This window comes from Manihot esculenta, chromosome 15 (assembly GCF_001659605.2).
Source record: "Manihot esculenta cultivar AM560-2 chromosome 15, M.esculenta_v8, whole genome shotgun sequence".
Taxonomy (NCBI): Eukaryota; Viridiplantae; Streptophyta; class Magnoliopsida; order Malpighiales; family Euphorbiaceae; genus Manihot; species Manihot esculenta.
This window is the reverse complement of record NC_035175.2, coordinates 26553119-26564183: the sequence shown is the minus strand read 5'-3', so window position 1 is coordinate 26564183 and position 11065 is coordinate 26553119. Positions and strand designations below refer to the sequence as shown.

The 11065-nt window shown below is 29.4% G+C and overlaps 1 protein-coding gene across 1 annotated transcript; it reads left to right on the top strand.

Annotated features, from left to right (window-relative positions):
* The first annotated feature begins 927 nt into the window (after window positions 1–927).
* On the top strand, window positions 928–8216 carry LOC110602076 (probable inactive shikimate kinase like 2, chloroplastic). Its single transcript, XM_043950829.1, has 8 exons — window positions 928–1272; window positions 1594–1784; window positions 1890–2084; window positions 2518–2579; window positions 3135–3201; window positions 3282–3400; window positions 6918–7094; window positions 7873–8216. Exons 1-8 carry the CDS (start codon window positions 1027–1029, stop codon window positions 7971–7973), a joined length of 1158 nt encoding a protein of 385 aa, XP_043806764.1. The 5' UTR covers window positions 928–1026; the 3' UTR covers window positions 7974–8216.
* The last annotated feature ends 2849 nt before the right edge of the window (window positions 8217–11065 follow it).

Sequence of the window (11065 nt, the reverse complement as noted above, 5' to 3'; positions counted from 1 at the left end):
GCTGCTTTTCATTGCTGCAAAAAATTCAGAGCCATGAAGAACACACCATTCGCAGTCTGACCCTGACCCTTCCATACAACATTGTTCCTATTTTGCCACAAACCCCATAAAATCATTAGCATAAGGGAGGCATTTTCCACAGAAGCAGAAGAGAAGGCTAAAGAAAACCACTCATTTAAAGAAGATGCAGAAGGCGCAGGCCAACCCAACGGCGAGCTTAACCAGCAGCTGCGGGCAAAAGGACACTGAATCAGAATATGCAAGACATTCTCAAGGGCTACATGACACAACGGGCATGAAGGATCAACTGGGACTCTCTTGGACTTAAGTGACGAGAGGCAAGGGACAACATTAACTAGAGCCCGCCAGCAGAAATTGAGCACTTTTGGGGGAACTTTAGCTTTCCAGAACCTTTTCCATATCTCACTCCCTTTCCTATGTTGAAAGCCATCAACCACGAACCTATATGCACTCTTAACCGAATAGTGACCTTTGGACTCGAATTTCCAGCACCATGTATCAGAACACGATGAAAAACTAAGAGGGATGTTCAAAATACAACTTCTATCTCTTTCGTTGAACATCTGTGCGATTAAACTCTCATTCCATCTGTGGTTAATTTTTAATTTTAAAAATTTCAATTATTTCGATTCGATTCGATTTTGATCATAAAATAATTTAAAAAATCAAACCGAATCGATTAATAATAATAATATATTAATTTCAATAATATAAAGAAATTAAATAATATTAAAATTAAAATATTTTAATTAAATTTTAAAATATTAAAAATAAAATAAAAAAAATTTTATTAAAAATTTAGATGGATTAAACCAAACCGAATCCACCGAGAAGAGCTTAAAATTTTACAAGAGGCGACAGCAACTCGAACCACCGTAACTAAACCTTTCAGATACAACTTAGCCACTGCATGTTCATTTCATTCATTTATTATCCTTTGCCGGACAAATAGATAACCAAACAAAGCAGCGGTATCCTCCATCTGGCTGTCTTAAGTAACAAGAGATGGCCATCGCTGGTTCCGTCCCCAGAGTCACCACACTTTTTGCCCTCTCTCAGAACCCCATCAACGTCCCGCAATTTTCTATCCCAACTTTCTCCCTTCCCACTTCCAAATCCATCTTCACTTCCATTACTAATTTATCTGTGTCTAGTCCTAGATTTAAATCATACAATGTGAGCCTCTCCAAGACACCTTATCGCCTCTCCTGCAACTGCATCTCCGCGGCCACCACTAACACCAATTACGAGGTGCTTGCTTGCCCTTTATTACTCTCTGTTTGGTTTCACAGAATTTCTTTCGTTTGCTTAGTGTATGATAGTCTCGTTTATGCTAATCATAATTGTAAAGCTGCTTGACAAACAACGTACTATGAATCTGTTTTTTCATAGAAGAGATTGCTTCTTCAATTCTTTCTAGATATCTTTATCATTAAAAGGGAAATAAAGATTTTCCTTCGTTTATGCCCTGGTTCAGCAAGTATTTTCTTGAATTTGGTTGATGGTTTTCTTTTTTTCTTTTCATTCTAGTTTTTTAAGTTCTTTTACCATTAATTGGAAAATGTGATGCAGTTTTTTGATGGATCTCCAGAGGTGGAATTGAGATTACCGCTTGGAAGCCAAGATTTTCAGAGTTCCAGGGATATATTTGTGGATGCAGATGGTACCACCTTAATTGTCAGAGTACAGCGTTCAGGGTCTTTCACTACACTTATAGAAACCAATAATTTGTTTGAAAAAATAAAGCCTGCGGAAACAATCTGGTCTGTGATGCTAAATGCAATAGATATATGTTTTCTATTTAGAATTAGAAATGTTCATGTTTTTTCTAAATCTTTGATTTCATATAAGGGTCTTCCTTCAAACAGGTTTATAGATGATGATCAACTTGTTATAAACCTGAAGAAGCAGGATCCTGATCTGAAATGGCCTGACATTGTGGAGTCATGGGAATCCTTGACAGCTGGAGCTATGCAGCTTCTCAAAGGGACATCAATCTACATCGTTGGCAGTTCAACTGAAATTAACCAAAAAGTGGCTCGAGAACTTGCAGTAGGTCTTGGGTATTAATCTATCTTCCGTTGGGTTTTAAACTTGTATTGGTTTGACAAGTTTATTACAAAATCTCGCTGCTCTGCCCAGGTTTCAATCTATAGTTCTTGCATAACTTGTAAATTTGTTTTCTCTTAAATTGTTCCTCAGTTAATATCCATATGTACAACTAATTGTTGTGACCTAACTTACATTAATCTTAATAGTGTTGTTTAGCTGCTACTTTTGTTATTCAACTCAAATCTAAATCCAGCTTCCACAGTTCCATAAATTATCTTTTTCATTCTTAGTTTATATGTTACTAACTCATATATTGGCTGGTTTATAACTAGCATAATCCAAACTCATTCTGGAGTATAGGGTCCCTTATACATATCTAAGATTGTTGTAAAATTGTCTTAATATCATGTGTTCTTTTAGGAGTTGACTGTTTAAAAATTTCAGGTACACACCTCTTGATACACAGGAGCTACTAGAAACCTTTTTCAAGCAAAAGATTGATTCATGTGAGTGTTTTGGGTCCCCATATTGTTATGGTTTTTAAGGCACTGCCACTCAAGCTTCATAAGTGCACAAATGTGAACAAATATGCACATGCGAATTTACATAGTGATATTTCTCTCTCATCTCTGCGTTGCTGGCCTGCCGTCCAACTTCTTTTGTGTGTTTCATAAGACGTTCAGTTGATACAACCATTGACAAAACATTAATTATGTTGATCATGATTCTGTCCTTTTAATGGTCTTTTACCAAACTAAGCAAAAGAAACGAACCTTTTGCCTTTCTTCTTAAGCGTCTTCTTTCTCACATCCACTAAAAAGCAGTGAAACATCTAATTATCTCAATATCAGCTTGATCTTCCTTTTTTTTCTTTTTAATAATTTTCCTTCACCTAAAATTCTTCTTTTCAAAGTCAAAATCATTAATTGCTATGACATTCCTTATGCTAAAAATATATTTAGTTTGATCAAATGAGTCTAAGAGGGAAAAATCATGTTAAATACTTGAAATGACTTCTAGTATCCATCTTGCAGTGCATTAACAAATGTAATCAATTCCAGGGGTTCTTGCTGAAGGTTCTGACTCTCTAGTTGAGGCCGAAAGTGCTATATTAGAAAGCCTGAGTAGGTATAGTATATGTCTATATGCTTCAAATTCATTTGTCATTGGGAAAGATAAAGCTAATATTGGTTCAATTATTGCTGCAGTCATGTTCGTGCTGTTGTTTCAACTTTAGGAGGGAAGCATGGAGCTGCAACAAAGGCTGATAAATGGCGACTTCTTTATGCAGGATTTACTGTCTTTCTTTCACAAACTGAAGCCATAGGTAACCTGAACTTACCCTTTTGTTCATTGATAAAGTTTAGATGAGCAACTAATATTGGTTTGTGTTGCCATGTATCTATATATATATATATATATATATATATATATATATATTGGAGGGGGGGGGGGGGGCGAGGAGGGTGGGAGTTGGAGGCGGAGGGTGTGGGGAATGTTTAAACAGACAAAAAGTACATGGTAAGTATTTACAAATATATACTATTAAATATAAGTAGAGAAAATCTGAGACAATTGAATTGCCTTAATTGGAAGTCTGTAGAGCTTGAAGTGATTGAGGGCCAAGGGTCTAGTAATCTACCTAATGATGTTATTAGTTCACATTTCATTCAATTTGGAACTTCCCTTATTTTCAGATGTGGGAATTTCTCACACTAAATAATGAAGCTCTATGGGAAGTTTGGTTCAACCATAATTGTGCTAATGGTGATTGAGGGCCAAGGGTCCAGTAATCTACCTAATGATGTTATTAGTTCACATTTCACTCAACTTGGAACTCCCTCATTTTCAGATGTGGGAATTTCTCAACACTAAATAATGAAGCTCTATGAGAAGATTGGTTCAATCATAATTGTTTAATCATATAGTAATTTAGCAGCTCTCCTTGCCAGTTCAATCCACCGTTCCATTCAAAGTGGGTGATTATCGTTTTCTACAATCATTAGGAATCTCTCATTCTCTTTCTAAGATTTGGGGCCTTGTGTATTTCACCAAATTACTATATGTTTAATGTTTCCCTTGGGTTGAGTAGATGCCATTTTTGGTATTTCTTGGTTGGGAACTCTTAGTAACCTTTCATTGGTCATTGCACTCATTTCACAATTTTTGATCCAGTGCTTCATGTCAGGCAACATTCCAGCCCAAATAAAGTGCCTGTTAACCTTATATGTGTTGCATGGACTCCACAACGTGCACTCGTAGGTGACACATTGCCTCAAACTTGTTGCAGTACCAACATTTAATCTGTTATGAATGAAAGAACACCATTCTGAAACTGAAATCCTGAATGAGCCTGAGCATCCAAAAAGAGCTGCTTAATTAATTCTGAAGCCTTGTCATTTCCTCCATAACTTTTGTACAAGGTTGTCATCTAAGTGGGTGTGACAATAGATTGCATAGCATAAGATGCTTAAGTTTTTCTTTCAGACTTCTAGTTTTATGCAAATAAGGGGTACCATTGAAAATTGGCGAGAGACTACATAACTAAATATGAATCATAAACTAAAATCATTGTTTTTGCTTTATTTGAAGAAAAAAAAATATTTATCTTTAGAAATCTTTTTGGAAAGAAACAACTTGTATAATTACCAATTATTTGTGTAATTTACAATTATATTTTTGATTCTTGCATCCAATGTATGTGATATAATAATTTTATATTAATTTTTAAATATATTATCAGCCACAAGTACTAGGTTTATTCAACGTGCGTTGCATGGTTATATACTCATTGTAATATTTGTGATTTATTTTATAAATAATATAATTTTAATTACTATATAAATTGTTTTTTATGTAATTTTGTATAGAACTATAATAAAATTAGAGTTTTAAGTATAAATAGGACTATTAATTTTAAATTTTTATGCATCTTAAATAGTAAAATTTTTTAATATTAATTCTTAATGGAAATTAGTTTTTATTGTTAGAATTTTAAATTACCATGGGTATTTTTAGCAGTTTCATTATTCCATAATCTTTCTTTTATATATATAATTTTGTTAATTTCATTAGTGTAGGTAAAATAATTTGAATTAATTTATATTACTTACTAGATTTGGATGGTAAGGTTATTTTAAATTTTAAATTATAATATAGTTTTTGATATAAATTAGAATCATTATTAAAATAATATTAATTTTTATTTATATTAATTATAATAATATTAACAATTGAATTAATATACGAATGCAATTTGTTGCATAAATTCCATGGTTAAAAGTTATAAAATTACTAAATATTATTATATACAGAACCATATTTTTGTTGCGATAAATTGATGTATATAAGTCACTAAGAATAGTGAATTCTTAAAATTATAATGAAGTTGATTAAATAATATTTACCAGTATAGATTTAAAATTGTCTTTTATTTTAGAGTTAATGTATTATAAAAATTTAATTTTCAAAATATTACAAAAATTATTCAATTTAATGATATTTTTTTATGTTTTATTTGTTTTTCAAAAACAGATTTAGGTTATATGAAATTTAATATTTTAACTTTTTAAAGTTTACAAAACGTAGAAGTAGTAATTTAAAAAAAAAAAAAACAATTTGAATTATAATAAGAAAAAGTTAACTAAAAGAATTAGAAGACTAAGTATGATTAAGAGTTTAGTACTTATATAAACTCTATAATTAATTTCAATAATAAATAAAAATTTTAAATAATTTAACAACAATTAAATACAGTGCTTTATTGTAATAATATAAATATTTAATATAAATTCTCCCATTCCACTTATATATATATGTTTTTAAAAATCAGTGATTTTTGGAAAAAGAAGCATGACATAATAAATTTTAAAAAAAATATTTAATGATTTAACTATTGTGTTATAAAATTATAATTTGTATTAATATTATAAAAAAAAATTACTAAAACATAATTTAAATATAACAAAGAATTTAAATTTATATAACTTATTAAATTTAAATTAATTACTAAAACATAATTTAAATATAACAAAGAATTTAAATTTATATAACTTATTAAATTTAAATTATAGATAAAATGGAATTTGAATTTAAATAGAAATTAATTTTAATCAAATAAATTTAAATTTTAAAATAACAATAATTTTATGTTATTTCTTAACCAATTAAAATGGAGGTTAATTAGTAAAACTTAAGTAAGGGTATTTTAGGAATTTCTATTATTCCCCTTCTTCCCACTTTTATGCATACTATGAATAGGAGGTGATTAAGAAATAAAACTAAATTAATGTTGCAATATGAATGTAGAGGATAATTTCGTTTTCCATCTCATGAAATTGAGTTATTACCAACAATCCCAGATTTGTTATTACATCAGTGGTTTCTGTTCCTACCCAATAACAGAGTCTTTCCACAGATTAGTTGTAAGAGAAGTCACTTCACTCAAAAGTTGAGGAAATATTGGATTTATTTTGCACCTTTTCTTGGCTTGAATTTCATATAACAATAACTGATATTGGCTAGTGGAAAATTAATTAATTAACCGATTCAAATGGTAGAAGGATTCCCAGATTCAAGTTTGATTAAGATTTTATGTTGCCACTTGTAACTGATGGAAGTAATTTTGTTTATTTATTATTATTTTCAGGATAAAGGTTTTAAGCCCTACAAAAAAAAAGTAGCATTTTTTCTAGATATGCACAGATATCTCACATTTGAAGAAAGGTTCTTCTAGATTTTGAAATGTCAGATAGCATCAACTTTGAAAAGAAAAAGAAAGTTGGAGGTTTAAACATATGTTAAAGTCTAACTATCATGAGTCTCCGCCCCAATGGGGATGGCAGATGGAGATTTGGCAAAGGAGGAGGCCAGAAGGCAAGTTCAAGATGGTAGCTTAGCTTACACAAATGCGGATGTGGTTGTCAAGATCCAGGGTTGGGATGCTGATCATGCGAAAAGTGTTGCTCAGGCATCTTTGAGTGCCCTCAAGCAGTTGATTCTGTCAGACAAGAAGCTTCCAGGTATATATATTATCCCTCATAACTGAAGAGTGCTTGTGAGTATTTTTGTTCTCCAAGTAATATTGGTTGTATGTGCTGGAAATTCTTATGGGTCGAACGGGATGGCTACTTCATATGCAGTAGGGAAAAGGAAGTGCTTTATATCTGCCATCTTGAGCTTTTCTGATTTATATTTGCTAGTTAAATGAATTTTAGACGGCTAAAAGCTACTTAGCTAAGATGCAATACAACCTGGTAGAGTGGTTGCTGGCAGGTGATGAACTCTAACCATGCCCTCCATCTGTCTATGCTAGAAATATAGGTCTTTCTGTTTATGACCATGGTAAACATTCACACAGGCTTTGATTGAAACATTTCATTTTGCAATATTTCTATCGCAAGAGAATTAAATTCTTCTATTTAAAATAAGTCGAGAAAGAAAAATAAAAATAAGAGGATCGAACCATTTCTTCTGACTCTGTTTCAAATTCGATAAATGTTTGTTGATCGTATATTTCATTATAGTTCTATGATTCAGAGTATCATATCCTATTTGATCCCTTTGAATTCCATATTCGAAGTTGCGATCGGATCTATTCATTAAAAAGAATTGAGTCAATACATTTCTTAAATAAAATAAATCAATTGAATTGAATCCTTACTGAATTCTTGGTTTTAAATAGATAGTGTGTTTGTCTTTGACAGATGTATGTAGGAATGCTTAACTAGATGCAAGTCAATTTGAATGCAAAGATTTTAATTAACTTATTTTGACTGCCCATTTTTGTCTGGTTTCTAGGTAAGAAGAGCCTTTATATTAGGTTAGGATGCCGGGGTGATTGGCCAAATATCAAGCCTCCAGGATGGGATCCATCAGCAGAAGCGGATGCGACCTCCTAGAATGTTACAGAGTTGATCATTGAACAATTGCTCCAAGGTGAAATAGTTGTCGTTACCATGTCCATGGAGTTCATTTTTAAGAGATTTTGTCTTAGATGACTTCATGTATGTGACAATATGCGATTACTTTTGCAGTTTAGCACAACTAATGAATTTATGATTCTCATATGAAATTATCTTAATACTTTTAGTTTAAATGAGGTGACATGATTCAAAATAAAACAATAAAATTTGTTTGCACAATTTTCAGAATTTTTTAACAACTGAATAATTTTTTTGAAGTTTAATATTATACAAAATTTGTAGTAAAAAAATTATGTCATTGAGGTTCCGTTTAGCATTGAAGTGAATTTGTTTGGTCCGGGTGAAATGCCTATTTACTTGCGATATGATGTTATCCCAACATTAGTATGTAGGATTATATCTTTCACGGTCAAGTTCATTAGGATAATCGCTCTTCTTTACTTTCAGCATATTCAAATGCATTGCCAAAATCACTTCCCGTACAACCACCTATTCTTCAATTACTGATATTATAATCTTTGTTATGCTCTTTGCTGTTACCAACAATACCTACATGACAATTAAAATGCATAAATTTCATTTTTCCGCTTAAATTATATCAACATACAAAGCAACTGCATCGATAGCTCTAAGGCTAGTGATGCGAGCACGAGAATAACAAGAATTTTCAACAATAAGTTGTGTATCGAAGTTTCTGCACTATTTAAAAATTTAATGCGAGAAGTTTTGAATTATGAGAAATCAAGTGAAATTAGAGTTATTTATATCGAATATCATATTTGGAGGACAAGAAGAAAAAAAAAAAGGGGGGCTTATTTTCTTAAAATTTATGAATCCAGTTTTAATTATCATTAATTCATTTTTAGAAACTTATATATGAGATATTTTAGTGTGTTGTAATGTCTTTTATGATTATATATACATTGGAAGTCAAATTAATATCATTGATTAATAAAATTCTCCTATATGAATAAAGATTTTGGCTTATTAAAAAGATGGACGAATTTTGCAGTCCTAAATCAAGTAGAAGACTTTTAATATTTCTTTCTACTTTTAGAAGTAGCAATTATGGAAGAAAGTGAATTTTTATATATATCTTAGTTAGGTTATAATTTATTATTATTATTATTTTTTATTAGTAGAATTAAATTTAATTTTTCTTATTCAAATATGATTTTCATATGTTTTCCTATTTCAATTAGAATTTGTTTTATTTTTTTATTTCAATTAGGTTTTATTTTGTTTTTGTATTCCTACTAAAATTAGGAGATATTTAACTTAAATGGCCTTTATTTTATATATAAGTAGAAAAAAGTTAAATTGGATATTTTTCTCCGTAATGAAAACACTTAATTGAACTTTGATTCTTCCTATCCATTGCAAATATGGTTAATTTTTTGTGTTTATTCTTGATTAGCAACTTAGTAAGGATCTTTCCTTATGGTGTACTAGTATGGTTTTTATAACTTGATTATCTTAGTTGATAGTATGATTTTTATGACTTAATTATCTTAGTTGATTAGGAGTGGAGTAGAGCAATTTCTAAAAGTTATCTTAACTTCATTCTTTGTTAAAATTGTGTGACGGGATTCTTGATCATATATTGATTTTGGATTCCAATTCAACTAGCCAGATAATCAAACATTATATCTACATCTTCATCATCATGCAATTCAACTAACTCATATTTCATCCAGTCATTTACCATCATAAATTGTCTGCGCATTATCTTTGTAATAAGTTCATTATCATTTGATAATCTAATTATTTGTACAATTTGCATAATTAATTTTTTATTATTCAATTTTCTTTGAATATGAAATATTTTAGATTCATTACCGACATAATCCTATCTTGTGTTTGTACGAATAATTTATTCATCCCAATAAATAAAACCATATTGAGGAATTAATATTTCATAAAATTATACCTATGCTACAAATTAATTATGCAAATAAAAAAATATGAACTATAATTACAATAATAAATAACATTACTTAATTAATAACTATTAGGAGTGAGCACTATTTGGTTCAAACCGAAAAAATTGATCGAACCGAATTAATTTTAAAATTTGGTTTGATTTTCTATTTAATTCTGTTCGGTTCGGTTTTTAATTTTAGAAATTTCGGTTATTTGGATTTGATTTGATTTTGATCAGAGAAAATTAAAAAAATCGAACCGAACCGATTAGCGATAATAATATGTTATTTTTAAAAATATGGAGAAAATAAATTATATTAAAATTAAAATATTTTAATTAAATTTTAAAAAACTAAAAATAAAGTGTAAAAAATAAAAAATTTATTAAAAATCAAAATCGATTCAACTGATCCAAATCGAATCGAATCAGGCTGGTTCGGTTTGATTTGGTTTTTGATCAAAATCAGTTCGGTTCGATTTTCATAAATACTAAAATTTTGGTTTTCAATTTATTCAGTTTAATTCGATTTTAAACCGAACTGACCGAATGCTCACACTAATAACTATAAATTTATTACATAAATAATTTAATTTACGTACCTATTTCACAATAAATTGCAAACAATCTGTATAAATAGCTGTACCAAAAAAGCTGTAACAAAATACAATATTTATGATTATTTTTATGTATTAACAATAAATACTACAAAACATATTCAACTCATTAAACATATATACACAAAATTTATATTAAAATTACAATTTCATAATTTTAATTTAATTATGATAACTGATAATTTATTTTAAGTGGTAAATATGATATATGTACTAAATAAAGTATATTAACAATCACGTACTAAATTTTTAAAATTAAATTATTTAATTACGAAATTTCAAAAATTATGTCCAATAAAATTATTATTAAATAAAATATCGCAAGTTATAATATGTACAAACATATGATACAATAATAAATAGCTAAAAATAAATTAATAATCATATACTAAACTTTTTAAATTAAATTATTTACAAAATTTCATAAATTATGTTTAATAAATTAAAGTGAAATTATAATACATGTTCTGGTTATTTACCCTTTTGGCCGTGATTGTTAGACGATGACTGAATCTGATTGGCTCTTCCCT